This window comes from Erpetoichthys calabaricus, chromosome 12, assembly GCF_900747795.2.
Source record: "Erpetoichthys calabaricus chromosome 12, fErpCal1.3, whole genome shotgun sequence".
NCBI lineage: Eukaryota > Metazoa > Chordata > Cladistia > Polypteriformes > Polypteridae > Erpetoichthys > Erpetoichthys calabaricus.
This window is the reverse complement of record NC_041405.2, coordinates 126,648,173-126,665,953: the sequence shown is the minus strand read 5'-3', so window position 1 is coordinate 126,665,953 and position 17,781 is coordinate 126,648,173. Positions and strand designations below refer to the sequence as shown.

Genomic DNA, 17,781 nt, shown 5'->3' with positions numbered 1-17,781 from the left:
ATAACAAATCTGGGATGTTTTATACCTCTGAATGATGACTTTCAAAGAGAAATCGTGATTTAATAATATACTGCAACAAATACAACAGTATGAACTGTAATGTAATGTTTTACATTTAAACAAGTCACTATTCTAACACAAATATAAAGTCTCAGTGAAATTAATCCAGAAGAATCTGACTGAATTGAATGGGTACACTTCCACAGAAAACCTGGACTTGTGCTATGTACTTCTGACAATTATTCATGTAGTTCCCAACACACTAATGAAAAGCAGTAACTACTTCTAGATTTAGTTTGGCTTTTATCCATATACACATACTGTGGATTCGAAAAGTATTCGGACTATCCCACTATTTTACATTTTGACAGGCTGTAGCACTGTTCTAAAATCATTTAAATCATATCTAGCAACACTGAATATCCCAGAATGAAAAGAAAAAAAAACAACTTTTTTTTGCAAGTTTCATAAAAATAAAACTGAAATTTCACATTAACATAAGCATTCAGACCCTTTGCTATAACACTTGGAATATGGCTCAGGTGTATCCAATTTTATTGATCATCATTGAGACGTTTCTACACCTCATTTGAAGTCCAAATGTAGTCAATTCAATTGATTGGAGAGGATTAGGTAAGACACACACCTCTTGACAGTTGCCTTCATACTTTTAAGTGGATGTTGTTTGGAACAACCACTACTTTGTACAGCTGGCCACCTGGACAAACTGAGCAATTGTGTCAGAAGGGCCTTGGTAAAAAAGGGGACTTAGAATCCAATGATCACTTTGGTTGAGCTTCAGAGAATGTGTGTAGAGGTGGGATAAACTTCCAGAATGACAACCATCATTGAAAAATTACACTGAGCTGGACATTATGACTAAGCAACCAGACAGAAGTCTTAGAGAGTTTTCATAAAAGCACCCTAAAGAGCACTCAGACCAGAAATTATTATTCACAGTCTGATGAAATCAAGGTCAAGGTAATGTCTCAAAGAAGATAGGCACCCATCATTACCTATGCAATAACATTCCAAAGGTGAAGTATGGCGGTCATAGCATCATGCTTTGGGGTTGTTTTTCAGTAGCAAGGTCCAGGAGACCAAACAGTGTTGAGGCAGAGATGGATGGAGCTATGTACAGAGTTATCCCTAATAAAAAACCAGCGTAGTCCGAGGTCCAGAGGTCTCAGGATCAGAAGGCTCATCTAACAACAGGACAATGACCCTAAGCACAAAGCAAAGGCAAAACAGGAGTTGGTTAGGGACACATCTTTGGGAGTATCCTTGAGTTACCCAACCAAAGCCTGGACTTGAACCCAATAAACATCTCTGGAGAGATCTGAAAAACACAGTCCACCAGGGATGTTTATTCAATCGAACAGAGCTTGAGAGGATCTGCTGAAAAGAATCACCTCAATATCCCCTAATCTAAACATATGAAGCTTGCTGCATCATACCCAAGATGACTCCAGCTTCTAATCACCATCAAAGATGCTGCAACTAAGTACCGAAGTTCTAAATACTTGAGTTTATGCAATATATAAATTTTATAAATATGCAAATCTTTCTAAAATCCGTTTTTTGCTTTTGCTGGGGTATTGTTACTTCATGTGGAGGAAATTTTTAAAATGATTTAACACAACTCTGCAACATGTCAAAATGTGAAAAAGTGAAAGGGTGTGAATACTTTCCAAATCCATTGTATATGGATAAGTCTACCTTATAAATGCTTAATGCAAGAAAGTCGGTTGGCTTTTATGAGCAGAACACCAGCAAGCAGAAACTGCATAATATGTAATCTATACTTACTTAGTATTAAGGCTTACACTGAATCAATTTAAATTGGGGAGTTTGGCTTGAGAAGCATTTTTCTTATTTTCTCTCGATTTTATGATTTTCATGGGCAGGTTTTCATGGTGGAGCTAAGGCCTGGAGACCATTCAGTTTTGAGGCCAAAGTGTTTCATCTTTGCCATTTACAAATGATGCCTTTTCAGATTCACCAGACTTAGGTTTTCAGCATGCACTGTAGCAAACTTTAGCTTAGTGTAAAGCGGCTGGAAAGGGGATGAACACTTCCATTACAGAAGTCATGATCTTCTACTGAAGAAAAACTTACCCTCTGGTAGAGTAAGCCAAAGTACCTCGGGATCTTGTTCATTAGCAAGATAAAGCTAAAAATCAGTGTGGCAGAATTGCTACGTTTACTCTATATGATAGAGTTAATAAATAAATAAATAAAACAGACTACGGTGTTGAACTGGGCCTCTTAGAATCAAGATAAACAAGCAACACAACATTGGGGACATTGTGAGGATACCCACAGTGGTCTAGAGTCTAGACAGAGGTACAATGAGCACAGCCCACTGGGAGAAAATGCAGGACTCATGGGAAGAACTGTGTGAACTGAAAAATAGTACATGGTAGCAAACTTCCAAGAATTGATGTTAATAGAAATCCTCAGAGACAGAACTCAAAAACAGATTATGAAGGTCATGATGCACTAATTTCATTGAAATTTATTATGTGGCATAGAGCTCATTGACATTCTCTTAAGGTAGTTTTATTTAATTTTAGACTTTACATCAGCAATTAAAAATCTACAGTATATTTTCAGAATGAACAATGACAAATATTTATAGTATTTTTTTCAAATCAACATTTATTAACATTTGTCTTACTTTTACCACATAAGTAATATGCATATTGAAATAATTGGTTGATTTTTGTATGGTTAAGACATTTAATTCACAAATCAGTGTTACAATCTGTTATGATACTCTTCCTATGGAAATTTATTTATTTTAAGCACATTAACATGGTGTGCTCCCCTTGAATAATGCCATTAAAGGGGCTGGAATACCCTGAACACAAAAAAGTGTTCTAAAATGGTTTCATAATATTATCACACATACAGAGTACGGTGTAATTCTTACTTGTAAGCGCTAATCATATGCTATATGGCACCTTGTAATATACAAAGATAACAAAGGAAACATATTTCCACCAAAGTCAGCATGTGTCAAAATACTACAGCTGGGAGAAAAGAGGACAATGGTCCTAAATCAGCACTATGAAGTATCACAAATGTATAATATCTGTATACAGCAATAAAAACAGGTTCATCTTTTTAACACTTACAGACCCCTTATCTAAAATGTGATGGAATAACCTTGTGATGTCACTGGGGTGTTGAATAAACGACGTGAACATTACATGCCTCAAATAAAACCTATGTTAGAACGTAAAGAGTTTACAAAGACCATAACAGAGGCACTTAAACCCTGCTGTCCCAATGAGTTTGCTTAAGCAAGAACCTTCACTAAAACTTACCTCCTTTTTCCATCTCATCTACAGAACTGTCTAGCTTCAAAATATTTTCTCCTGATTAGCACTTGGCTTTAGAGTTGCACCTTTTTAATCAGGGTTGCAAGTAATTTTCTGGTTTGGATTCATTTCCAAAATGTAATGACCAAACTACACTACTGATCTCCAGCAACCACATTTAAGAAACCAGGCACTGCTCTGAATCTGTCTGTACTTTCACAGACTACATAGTGGGCATTTTCTAAAAGCACTTATAATCTAGTTTATCACAGGTATAGGTCTAAACGTTAGCAAGACATAGAGTCTTTGCAAAGCCCCAGGAGAAGTTGCACTTAGAAAATCCTTCAATGTTCTCCAATACACAATGAGGTTTCTGCGATTGACCTGCCTAAATTGACCTGCATGATTAATCAGAACAGTTTTCCTTTCACTAGTCTAAAACCAGTTTAATCCTTTTGGCACCTACTGGACCTTAACTAGAAATCTTGAGCAGCTGACCATTACCAAAAATGACATTAAAGAAATCTTGAAATATTACCTCTTGGTAGATCATTTCCATTTGGATCACATGAATATGGAGGAGGAGGTGGAGTGTTCACTGGTTCTCCCATTTCATTTACAAAATACAAAGCAGCTGGGGGGTACAGCATAGATGGAGAGGTCAAAACAACTAAAATAAAAACAGGAACACTTTAAAATGACTGTAATCAAAGTGTACATTTTATCAAATCATAAGATTACAGTATCAGACTGTTCGATTTCCGAGAAAAAAAATCGACAGAATAATTTCTCAGAACAGAACTTAAGTGCTTCTAAATATGTGTTTTTTCAATCAAAATATTCAGACCTTCAAAAAAATCTCACGATCATCATCACAGTGTTGATAAAAGTTGTTTTTTGGAACGCAATATTATGGCTTTATGTTGTATTGCCAAAATATGCACATTTATACTGTATGGAATAATGCTCAAAAAAAGAATTCCCAGTCTAGCAAACTGAAGTGTGTTTGTGGTATACGTGTTACGGAAATCCTCTCAGAAAAAGCCTACATCGTCAATATTTATATTTGTACCATTCCACCTTGAAATACTGAAACTATTTTTATAGATTTGACAGTATCTAGAATTGTAGTTCCAAAATATTGTTTAATCGGTTTTCATTTGAGGATATTCTTGAAATGCCTCGTCTGCTGTATTGAATTTTTATAGCATGGAAAAGATAACTTACTTTGCTAATCTTATGTCTGACATATTTACATCATGGTTGATTCAGTAAAGTTGAAGGAATTACTATAGAACTTAATGATTTCACCTTCCTACTGCTGCATACTCAACTAATTTTTATTCACTTGTGGCCAATGGTAACAGTTTAAAGTGGCAGTGGACCAGGTGCAAGCATTTAATGCAGTTTTGACTAAGGCTGTTTAGAAAGACTTGAAAATGTACATCTAGAAGAACAGTATGTATTCACATAGCATGAACAAAAGGACATTCTGGATAGTGTTAAACTAGTGTATTTGTGTGTGAGAGAGTTATATATATATATCTCGTAACATGAGTTTCAATTCTAGAAACAATCTTTTTGTAAAGCACAGCAAGTCCAAAACCAAATTAAATTTCATTTTATCACCATTCTCAAAAACAAAACAGGCAGACACAAAGCCTGGTCTTTAAGTAGATAACAAAAAGGATTAGCCTATTTACTTGTGAAATCAATTGATGTAAAAGGAAAAGAAATGGTCTTTCATGCATAAACCTACCAATATGTGATATTTTTACATTACCTTGTCTTTCAAGGGGAGGTGATGGTACTGGGGTAGGTTGTGCAACAGACTGAGGGGGGTAACGAAGATACAGAATTCTGAGCTCCCCCAGAACAGGAGCTGAAAACGGTGATGGGAGCAGTGTGAGCACAAGAAGCAGAGGAGATTACAGTTGAGCTGACCATTACCTGAGAGGTGGGGGCAGAAATAAGATCAATACAATTGTAACTTGCATTTAAAAATGTTGAAAAACATAAGCATTTTGGTTTATAAACTTTGTAAGTAGTGCACACAGGTGTCAAAGTTGAACAAACCATTCTAAATTACCAGCTTGCAAATTATTAATATTAAGCTATAATACATCACTTTAAACATGTTAATGTTTTCTATGGTTAAAAATAAATCGCACTGCACCACCACATCTAAAATTATTCAATATAACAGCAAAACAATTACGGGAAAGAACCAACAGGTATCACTTTACTCGGCTACTATTGGCTAATGACTAAGTACAAATAAGTATGTACTATTCCAAATCGCAAATGTATAGTGTTAAAGCCAGTAGCACGCCACTTTCCTGATTTTTAACTTTGTTGAGCATTTAGGAACTTTGGAATTATTGTATCTGGTTTGCACCCCTGCTTAGTGTACAATAGGAAAAACCGCATCCAGTAGTGGTGAAACACCACAACACATAATCAGTGCTTTTTAAAAACCTTTTGTTACCTGTTGAGAATAACTGAATGCAGCAGCCACACCATCAGGTGGAGTTTCAGTAGGGGGTGTGGTTTCCTGAAGAGACTGTAAAAAAAAAAAGTTAAGTTTAGGAAATGTAAACCAATGCCTTTGCCATGGGAATTACTGCATACCTTTTACATGTTAAATGTAAAGGCAAAAAGTATAATTTTTGTTCACACAGTATTTTAAAAGAATTAAAACAAATCTACTGTACTGAGAGAGTGATAATAGCTTCTCAACTACAAAGATATTTTATTATTTAAGCAGGATAAGTTGTAGAATGTCAGCTGTGCAATCAAAATGAACAATTTATCCCCCCAAAATGATTATGTAAATACAAAGACAAAACATACCAAGCTTGAGGTTGACTCAGCAGCAGCAAAGACAGTTGGACTTTGGTATCCTGCATCTGCAATAAAATCAATAATACAAATGTAAAATATTAGGAATATATGAACAAATCAGTACTAACAGTTCAGAGGGAAACTTGAATGATAAACGTTTGTTCTGTTTTTGGTTTCCTATCATGTAATTTTTCTATTAGTCCAAAGCTATATTAAAAAAAAAAACATTACTATTACCAACATGTAATGTTTTATTGCTATATTACTGATCTAGTATATGTACTTTTGATCTGAGGACATGGCTTGTATTCAAAAATTCAAAGCTCTAATAGCAGACTTAATAGTGTGGCCGAAAGAGTGTATAGTTAGTCAGAATCAAGCATTAGTCAGTCACAAATCATGTAAACAAATCTACCTTGGTGGATAGACAGTTTGTGTGATAAAAAGTACTATGGATACCAAGGGCCCGCTTAGAAACAAATCGGATGATTGCACACAACTACAGTACAACACTGAAGAGACTGTTGCCCTCCTAGTTAGCACAGAACTACTTTAAAACCCAAAAACCTAGGACTGTCATTGTCTGCCAAGGTTTCCCCCCAGGTGATGATACTTGGATGTGCAAGTCTTTCTTGTCATTTACCAGAAAATCTCAACATATTCAGAAAAATTTATAGGATGTGTCTCACAAAGTTTCCTTAGCTGGGAAACTACTTTTTCCGTTCCTTTTCTAAATCTTTGATCTTTAAAAAATGGACAATGGATGAAATCAGATAAAAATTTCCACTCTCCTGTTTAGCTAAGGAGTTTAAGTTCTGTGCAAAATTTTACATGTATATTCTCCCCAGTGCATCAGCTACCATTAATTATTGCCAGAGAAAGATGTGTCAGTTGAACGCTCGTTTACAAAATGGGGTGCAGAGACAGAAATGAAGAATGGATAGACAACACTTAAAATCCTGCCATATTACCATGATCCTAGAAGTACACAATATTTAATGTAAGGAATGCCCTCAGTATTGAGACCATTAGAGCTACGCATAAAGAAAATATATTTGCAAACTTTAAACAGCTGTGAGTAAAATATTACCTTTCATCAAAATATTTACTTAAAAAAAAATAAAATTAAATTAAAAAAAATGGCTAAAAGCAACCTAACTAATCTCCCCAAATCTTAACACCACAAAAATGTACACCGGTTATGACACTAATTATCAGAGATATCATCAGGCACTGCCTTCACAGTGTGAAATGTGCTAGGAAAAGTCCCATGCTCAGAACACATTGGAATAAAATGCTTGCTTAGTCATCAGTTTTAGATTTACATCTAATCCTTTACCAGCTGTTTGGGGTATCAACTAATGAACAACCTAATGTTACAACTTACTCAACACTGCTACCATGCCATTTTCACCTTGACCAGCTCATAGAATGAGAAAAGGATTCCATATTTTGCTTAAATTATGTGAAACAATTCTTTTATTTATAACAACATGCTGAGTAACTGCAAACATTTTGTATATTTCAATATGAGACACTTTGATTTAAATTTTGCTCATTTGATGGAAAAGGCACAAAGATACAGTATAGTACTGTATGTTTCACTGATATGTAATTGAGTGTGGTGAAATCCTTAAATTCAAGCAAATCATTGATCACTTTTTTCTTTTTCACATTTAACAAAAGGAAAACTATCAGAGCATCATTCAATAAAATGTGATATCTTAATGTTAAAATACCTTTGAGATGATGGGTTATAAAAATATATAAAAGAATGCAAGCTTTGACACTCATTTGTACATAAAATATACAGTACCAAGGAGATAAAAAATGAAGGTGCTTCAGTTCATAGTGTTTAAGTATTGCACAGATTTATAGATTTTCATTCTTTACACATAAATGTGAAACAGCAAGTTAAAAGGGCTAGCAAAAAGTAATAGGGTTTCAGTCCAGATTTATATTCATACCAGATGAATACAATGCATCAAAACTGTAATGTTTTATATAAAATTACTGAATACAAACCTCCATAAATGTAGTCTTCCGAAAATTCTCCTGAGAAAATAAACACACATTTATTCAGTTCCATTTATACTATAGTAAAACTTTTAAACAGTTTGGAACAAAAAAAAAATTGGTTTGAGAAAACTTATATAAGGCTCAATTCAAATTCCTTAAAAATGCACAGCGACCACAATTTGCCACCTTATATGCAGAGTTAAGTTTACCTTTACATTTGGTAAATTCCATCATTCTATTCCTCTTAAACTATTATATAATTAGTAGTCTTACTAGTTGAATATTGCTGCCTTCTGACATTTAAGGATTTGTGACTATAATCTATATTTATGATAATGATGTTGCAAACTCATTTTAAATATGAGATTACGATGAGGCGAAAAACTAAATATACTCTTAACTGGAGTTTGAAGAGTCTTAATTGAAATTTAAGATCAATTTTACAGAAATGCATTTGGACAAGGAATATATTTTTCAGAAGAAATTATAAGGCAGATTCAAGGATTAAAATATACTGATTGAATGCTAGAAGTAGCTTTGAGTACAGATCGTGTACTACATATGCTGACATCATCCTTGCTGGTAGACTGTAGCGAGAGCTGGGTGCTGCTTGTGTGTTAAACTAGACTACATTTATAGTTGCCACCACTTAAAGGGCCAGGCAGTACTTTTTACAGACCTCCCCTTCACACCTTTAGAAAGTTTTTTTTTTTTTTTTGCACAGAGCATGTGGGGAGTAAAGGGCATATGTATCACAGTATCACATCTGGGTGAAGTGGCAAAAGCTGTAGCAACAGGTGTAGCATAGTTCTCCATGATAGTAAGTATCTAAATGGCTTTGTATCTGTTAATAATAAACGAGTGAGTCTACCAGTAAAGAAGGAAGTAAGAATACAAGTTAAATCAGCAACACACACATCAAGCATTGGTGCTAGAAGGAATGCAATGATAAAGGGAACATTTAAGGAGAGAAAGACATTTATTTAGCTATTAAATTGATCACTGTATGGGGTTAGGAAAAAAAGGAAGTGGTGAAGTGTAAGAGTCTAGAGGAAAGTGCTTGGTAATGGTGGTAAGTAGCACAAGTATCTTAAACAGTACATTTAGGGGCTTAGAGTGGACCTATAGACATTAAAACAAGTACTGCACTTAATTTTAACTCATATTTAATTTATATTTCACAGTAGATTTTCTGGAGACTTTTTTTCTCCAGCTTAACTGGAGTTAATTTTTTTTCTGTTCTCATTAGCCAACTGACATCATTGGACACCTCTGAAGAGGCATATAAAAAAATTTCTATTCAAGACTCTACTCCTATTAAATCATATATACAAGTGTGCATTTTTTATTGCATGTTATTTTTATCTAATTTTGATTTTTCTTTGCTTTTAACTATTTTTGTTATTTTCTAAAGCACTTTTAAGCTACATCCTTTATATGTAAATAAGGTATACAAAATATGTTTTACTAAAAGGGTTTAACTATCATCCAAACCAATTGGAAAAATGTGTACATACAAAGCATGGCCAGTGTGATTTTGGCCTACACCTGCAGAAGATGCCAACTGACCCAATACGTTGACATGGTGGTGGATATCTTATGTTGTAGTGAGGAATTGGCACATCTCTCCCAGGTATCCTTTAGGGAGAAAGTGTACACAGCAAAAAAAAAAAAAAGTGGTTTATGAGAAAACTTGACACCAGAGAGGTAGAAATAGGTGGCTCATTGTTGGATATAAGCATAAGGTAAGAGATGCAACTTTGTCCAGCGTATCAATCCCTGAGCTCAAGATGTAACCCTGATAACTCTGAGATGACAAGTAGTCCAATTGGGTCACCTCAAAACCAGTTCCCCAGAAAGAACAGTAATGATGTGGATGGGGGAAAATGAGACCCTGAAGTCTGGCACCTAAGTGACACACAGAACTGAAAGGTAATTGTCTCTTAATACTCGAATTACCAGAGCCTGCGAAAAAAATCGTAAATCCAGCCCACCTTAAGTCCCTTTGCACCTCTCCATCAGCACCTTTTATCTTATAAATGTGTCGATAAGCCAAAGCAGCCTGCCATACCATCCCCCCTACCGCTGCAGGATGGGCAAGAAGTTCTCCCAGCTCAAGCCTTGATTATCTGGGAGTGAGCTACCTAGAGTTGTATAGGAGAAATAATTTCACGTGTGTTCCATGTCTGTAACAATTTATGTAAACATCGTATAAACAGAAATTTTTTCATGTTTTAGTAATAAATGACAAAATGTAGACATGAACTGTATAATGTTCTGTCTGTGCTACACAAATGTCAATGAGGCCAGGTTTATAACTTCATATAAAAGGAGCATACAGAAGTATAAACATATACAAGATAACTTTTAGCCCACTGGTTAAAAAAAAAAAAATCCTTAAAATTGCTTGCCTTAATTCATGTAGTATTAAGAGTAACATTTAAACTTATATAGTACTTAGCCAATACATTTTGACCAATATCAATAACAGAAGCTGGTCTAAATAATAGCAATGGGAATTAGTACAAGAAAGGAGTACCCATTATTTAGGAAAGATAAGCTAAATTAAAAAGCTGGGGGAGTTGCCCTTTATATAAAACAGGACTTGAATGCAAGTCTTCAATTACTGTAGATGAGCCACATCTTAGAGAGGATGTCTGGATTAGAGTAGAAAGCATTAGGGACTGAGGCCTTATATTAGGTGTGTGTTATAAAACAACCCTCTCCATGCAGGCAATAAGTTTTAATAAAAATCTTTTCATAATATTAAAAAAGGAAGCTTAGAGGGGAAATGTCACAGCAATGGGGGACCTGAACAAAATGTTAACTGGACTAACATTACAAATAGCAGAACACAAGAACCGGAGTTCTTGGACATAATTGACAGCTTTTAACACAGCATGTTAATATTCATGATAGAATTCGAACTATTAGGATATAGTGACCATAATATAAATTTCAATACATTTTGATAGAGAACAGTCCCATAAAATGAAAATCTTAAGCTTTTAAGGTTTGAGCAGTTGTAACAATGCAAATAAACAAACTGGGATAGGCTTTAAGTATGGAAATAGTTGAGATGTGGGGCTAGTTTAAAAAGTGTTTTGTATATAGTGCAGGACAAGTTTAATTCCCTACGGTTTCTAAATTTTGAGCTAAAGAAAACTACGTAGTGGAAATTATAAAAAAAAAAAAAAAAAAAAAAAAAAAAAAAAAAAAAACATACAAGGCTTGTAGGACTAACTCCATCACTACCCAAAAGGCCTACAAGAACAGCAGTTAAAAATGCACCACAGGTAAATTTCAAGCAATTACTAAGGAAAATTGCATGCTTGAAATGAAATAGAGGAGATCATGTTTCATTATTGCACTGTAATTTTGTGATGAAGCAACAAGAGCATATGATCAGAGTGGCTCTAAAAAATTTTATTTTCAGAAGGTTTTGATTAGGTACCAGTCAAACAAAAACTGTTAATTCAGGGCACCTTGTATATGTGGTTACAAATTTTTTAAATACTGAAAACAAACAGTTATGATGAAAGTAACCTTTTCGAAATTAGGTGATATTAAAAGTTTTCTCCCTCATGGATAAATGCTAGGGCCACTGTTTTTTAAAATTAAACTGAAAAAAGAATATAAACACACAGCTGGTCAAGTTTGCAGACTATGCTAAACTAGGTGGAAGGGCAGATAATGTAGAACCAGCTGAATCATTACAGAGGAACCTGGAGAGCTTACAGGCTTAGTCACATGTGAGAAGGAGGAGGTTGGGAGGATGCGCCGATTACATGCGAGGCAGATGAAATTTAAGCAAATGTAAATTATTACATGTAGGAAGTAAAAGTAAAAATGGTAGAGCTGAACATAATGGGAGGTCTGAAGCTTGAAAGTACAGTTTAGAAGGACGACCCAGGAGTCATAATGGACTCAATGCCGTCTAAATCCAGTGCATACAAGCAATCAAGAAAGCCAACAGGATATTATATAGCATGATTTATAGCAAACAAATCAAGGGAGGTTATGCTTAAGATGTATAAACAAACATACTAGAGAAGCCTCACCTGAAGTGCTGTGTACAGCTTTGGTCTCCAAGCTACGCAAAATATATAGCCGCATTAGCATATTCACTCTTCTCTGGGCTCTCTCTAATTTCAAGACTATATGATATGAACTATAAAGTAGCTGAACTTTCTTTAGATTAAGCAAACTGAGATTAAGAGGTGAATTTAACTGTGCTATATGCACAATGACAATAATGACTCCTACATACATGATTTAAGTATTTAAAAATTAAAATCAGCGGATTTTTGTTGTCACTCAGATTGGTGAACTAAATAGCCTGTTATTGTCAAAATACTTAAGTACCTAGTGACATAGGTCAGAAATACATAGAAATTTTACATTCTATAAATCCCAAAAAGGAAAGAAATTGGAAATTTTACATGTCCACATCACCTTCAAAGGGTGATGACTAAAAATGTTTCACAAAGAAAAAACTAACAGGGTAACTAGGAGAGAATTATTTTATACAAGAGTTTATGTGCAAAGATAACAGGATTCTGAACAACTTTTAAAGAAAATAACACAGAAAGCATGTGGTTTCTTACCATTATTACTTCTATCATCAATATCTTCCTCTGAAGATGTTACAGTTTGTTTGCTTGGATGAAGTGGGCTATGCCCTCTCCTAACCCAATATGCTGCCGGAGCAGGAACCACTGGTGACGAAACAGCTTGGCCCTTAGCATAGCAAGAGAAATACACAAATACTGGTTAACCACAAAACATACCAGGGAATTGAGAAAATGAGAATTTGAGACAGCAGGGTTAAATCTTCAACACTACTAATTGAAAAGTTAAAGAAAAAAAAAAGAAAAAACCCAAACACACTAACAATGATAATTATTTCTTGTAATTACATTCCCAACAAAATAATCTGGATGTGTATAATGTGCATTTGTGATACTAAACTCAGTGAAATGCGATATAAAATGTACTAACACAACACAAATATACAACAATAAGAATTGAACATTTTAAAGAGGAAATATCAATAAAAAGATAAATACAACATGAAAAATTAATTAGTGGATCTAAACCCACTACTTCCACATGTGCTAATAAACTCTCCATAGACTTCATTTGCAAGCATTTTAAACCTTTCTCCGTTGTTGACATCCCAGATTTCAAGTCTCCTTTGCACTTTGCAGTCTAATACTGTATTGAGATTTCAAGGCTATGCAGGAAATACTGGACTAAGAATATTAAACTGTTGCATTCTATAGGTGTTCTTTGGTCATTTGCGACTGATGAAATTTAAACGGTGATACACTGCTATGTATGCCTAGCTCTGTACATTGCTCCTGTGATCGTCGTTAAGGAATCTGGATAGAAACTTAATACACTAGTCTATACAGTAGATTGTTCATATTTTCCACTGCACTCTAGATACACTTAATTTGTTTTATAATTAAAGAAAAAGGATAACTTTTTTCCTCCAAATAAAAACTTAAGTTAATGAGTAGTTTTCCCAAAACCTCTTTTACTTCAGAACTTTCTATGTTGCAAATTTCTACTCAAGTCACTCTTCACTTAATATTACTGCTCAGTATTATATCCCCCTGCAAATCATAATTATTGCCATTATTTTCATTCCACTTTTCCTGGTGAAGGTTGCAGCAGCAACAGGCTGAACTGGGCCTTCCTTCTCTGTGCAAGACAGGACAGAGCCGCCTGTACTTCCTTAGAAGACTGGCATCCTTCAACATCTGCAGTAAGATGCTGCAGATGTTCTATCAGATGGTTGTGGCGAGTGCCCTCTTCTACGCAGTGGTGTGCTGGGGAGGCAGCATTAAGAAGAAGGATGCCTCACGCCTGGACAAACTGGTGAGGAAGGCAGGCTCTATTGTTGGCATAGAGCTGGACGGTTTGACATCCGTAGCAGAGCAACGGGCACTCAGCAGGCTCCTATCAATTATGGAGACTCCACTACATCCAATTCCACCAGAGGGGGTAAACGTTGAACATTATTCAAGTTATTGTCTGTTTTTTACCTGCATTTTTTATTACTCTTTAATTTAATATTTTTTGCTGCTGGGGTATGTGAATTTCCCCCTGGGATTAATAAAATATCTATCTATCTATCTTTTCACAGCAACTTGCTTTAGCCCTTCTTGGGCAAACAGCCAGACATTCCCAGGATAATGAAGTGCTATATCCCCTCCAAAATGTTCTGGGTATGATTCTTTGGCTATTTCAAGTAGGTAGTTCCTTATAACCCTTACAGGTGAGGCATCCAGGAAGCATCCTGATTACATGTGCAAACCACCATAACAGACTACTGAAAATCCAATAAATGGAGGATCTACTCTGAGCTCCTCCACCCACCACAGAGAGAGCCTAGCACAGGATCCTCATTTCAGTTACTTGTACTCATGCTCCCATTCTTTCAGTCACTACCCATTGGCAAGAATGGAGATTGTAATAATAAATTGCCAGCTCTGTTAACAGGTTTACCTCCTGCTTCCCAATCACTGTCCAATAGGTTTGTAAAACTGCTGCCACAGTAAATTTTTGGTTGTCAGCCTCACAATCCCCTCTATCCTAAATTGTGAGCAATAATCCAAGATACATGAACTTCTCAAATTGGGATAGATACTCACCCTTACCTTCACAGAACAAGTCACTCTTTTAATTAGACCAGACTTGTGATGAGAATGAGCACCTACAACCAGCTGCAAATTGATCCAGTGTTTACTAGAGGGATCACAGTCTGATGTGGGCAAGTGGACATGCATATTTCTAAACAGCACAGATACAACTTGCTGGTATTTTGTTTGAGAACCCACCAAATATGAGCTACACCCTAAAAACATGTTCATGAAAATCATGAATTGACCCATAGCCGTTTGACAAGAGGTCAAACATGGTCCATGAAGAATCCATGTTCTTTTCTTCTTACAAGATCCAGGAGAGGCAATTATGGAGTAAGGAGTTAAACACATCCTTAACGCAAAGGCATCTGCTAGTCTTTGCAAGCACACCTAACTACACATTTGAGTCCTCCAGGTCCTTCCAACAGACATACCATCTGTTTGAGCCAATTCAACACCAAGTGGTGATCAGTTGACACTTCAGCACCACTCTTGACCTAAATGTCCAGAATATGCAGTTTCAAAACAGACAACTATCAAGTCCATCACTAAACTTTGGCCCAAGGAACTCTGCCCAATACACACAGTATTCAACAGTGTTCAAAATCCTTAACATCCATGAAATGCATTAACAATTCCTTGCTTGTATTTACAGAACACAGTCCAATCCTCCAGTATTCTTGGTATTTCCATCTCTACTCACACTTGTGTTTACGTCTAACAATACCCTTTTGAGCACTATGTCCAAGGTCTCTAAAAAACAAAAAAAAACAAACAAAAAAAAAAAAGCCAGTTATTCTGCATAGTTGTTGGGTGCATACATGTAAAACAGATAGTGTCTTGTGGCATCTTTAATTCAGAATGAGGTGACCATGTCATCCACTACAATAAACACCAGTGGTATGGTACCCTGAAAGGGACTTAAATATTTGTACATCCATTCATGGCCTCCGCGTGGGTTAACATCAGAGCTGGAGAAAAGACTACCCTTCCTTAAGAAGTTTGCTTCCAGAGCCATTGCTATTTATAAAGGGAAGTCTTAATACTGTAAATCTAGCCCATATTTTTTCAATCTCATTCATGAGTTCAGTACCCTCCACACGAATCGTAATGCTCCATGTCTTCAGAGCCACTTTCAATTACCAATTGCTAGGACTGGTTCCCTCAGACTGTAGCCTTTTAGCAGGCTAGCATTGTACCAAGCACTCATCTGTGCCTCGTAAATGCTGAGAAACCTCCGGAGAGAGTCTAACAACGTGTGTGTTTCTACAATATTGAATGTAATTTGACCTTGAGATTTATAGCTTTAAATAAAGAACAGGGTAAGACAGGTCAGGCCATATTCAGCAACTGGAACCATGGGGGGAGGGGGGAAGGATTTTGGTAAATAGTGCTTTTTTGAAATGTACATGTTTCTCTGCAGTAAATATTTTAAAACCAAAACTGGAAAAACCTTTTTGGTATGAATCAAATGCACTTAAGCGATGTCATTTTGTAACACTTGCCACAATGTTAAAAGGAAATCCTTATAGAATTGTCTGCTGAATTGTACCCCGTTGTTATACTATGTGTTTTTTTTTTATTTAAGTTTAATGTCAATGTTCTCTGTGCCCACTGTTATGGACTCATTCATACAGGCAGACCAAATATGGTACACAGGGCACAGCATCTTCATTTAGAATTGCCGAGCCAAGCACAGGACTAGATAGCCACAGACATCTGGAGAATTGAATAGTCAGCCTAAAGACAGACTAGTATATTTCTGTCTTCTGTCAGTACACCATCTTATTTCCTTGTTGGGAGTATAAGAACTGTATGTAGGCATTGTGCTATTCCTGTATTTTTTGAAGGTGGGGCTGGAATCTTTCCTGCCCTTGTTTGGAACCAGAGAAACGCACCCTGCACATGGAACAACTGAATATAAGGATGGACACCTACAGCCAACACTTTGAAGCTTCCGGGCAGAAGAGTAGGTCTTCCGTCCGAGGCTGAGCAGAAGATTGTCTTCTGTCCGGCTAAAATCCTTTCAGCGTGGCAACGAAAAATGACGGACTGCACAGATCAAGAGTCCCACAGCTTGATATGTCTGTCATAAGCTTCCCGTTTGTAATGCTGCATGAAACCGTCAATAAAGAGCTAGAATTATCCTAACTTGTCGTGTAAGCTTGTAACCGTCATTTTACATGCTGGTGGGATAATACCTTTTTATTTAAATTCAGGTTATTAAAACGCCACAATTGAAAAGAACACATTTCCAGAGAGGTAATGCCTCTTCAGGAAACGCCCGTTAAGTGTTGCATCACAGAAAATTGACATGAACAAATTGCTGAAAATAACTTGCTACATTTTTAAATGCATATTTAATATTTTTTTCCTTAAGTATTTAAATTACCCTCTTAAATATCAAAATCTGCATAACATTCAGAAAAACCTGCACAGCCTTTCATTTATACAAACCATCTCAAATATCAGACACAGTATATTAAACTTGCATCAGTTTGGTCTGTAGCTTAGTTTATGGGCTTAAATGTTTAACAATTTGTGAACCTTACTGGCAGAGGAGGGAATGCTGTCTCATCACCTTCTTCTATCTCATAAAAAGTAATTGTTCCTTCCATTCCCTGAGACTCCTCCCCATTTTCAGGCACAAACGTAAACTGACACTCTTTATTAACGCAGTGCATTTGTCGTCGACTTCTGCTGTAAGAACTAAAAGGAGCAGAAAAATATATCAATAAACACACAAAATATAGCACCAAATTGTCCTCTTTTAAAATCCAAGTTATTGCTCGGAGTACAATTTTTTAAAGTTGAACTCTTAAAAAATAAATCTCCAGTAGCACTAAAGTGTGCACATAAAATTAGTCATATGTATATGTTGTGCTTTATGATGATTAATATTTGATATTTTTTTCTCCACTAAAACATTCTCTATAACT

General features: G+C 35.7%; 1 protein-coding gene across 1 annotated transcript in view; it reads right to left on the bottom strand.

The window, feature by feature from the left end:
• Positions 1-17,781, bottom strand: part of LOC114662573 (putative bifunctional UDP-N-acetylglucosamine transferase and deubiquitinase ALG13) — a 122,872-nt gene that overhangs the window by 7,157 nt on the left and 97,934 nt on the right. The window contains 7 exon segments of the mRNA XM_051935405.1: positions 3,865-3,996; positions 5,129-5,276; positions 5,815-5,889; positions 6,180-6,235; positions 8,196-8,225; positions 12,797-12,929; positions 17,395-17,551. Of these exon segments, the coding sequence (XP_051791365.1) occupies positions 3,865-3,996; positions 5,129-5,276; positions 5,815-5,889; positions 6,180-6,235; positions 8,196-8,225; positions 12,797-12,929; positions 17,395-17,551 (731 nt within the window).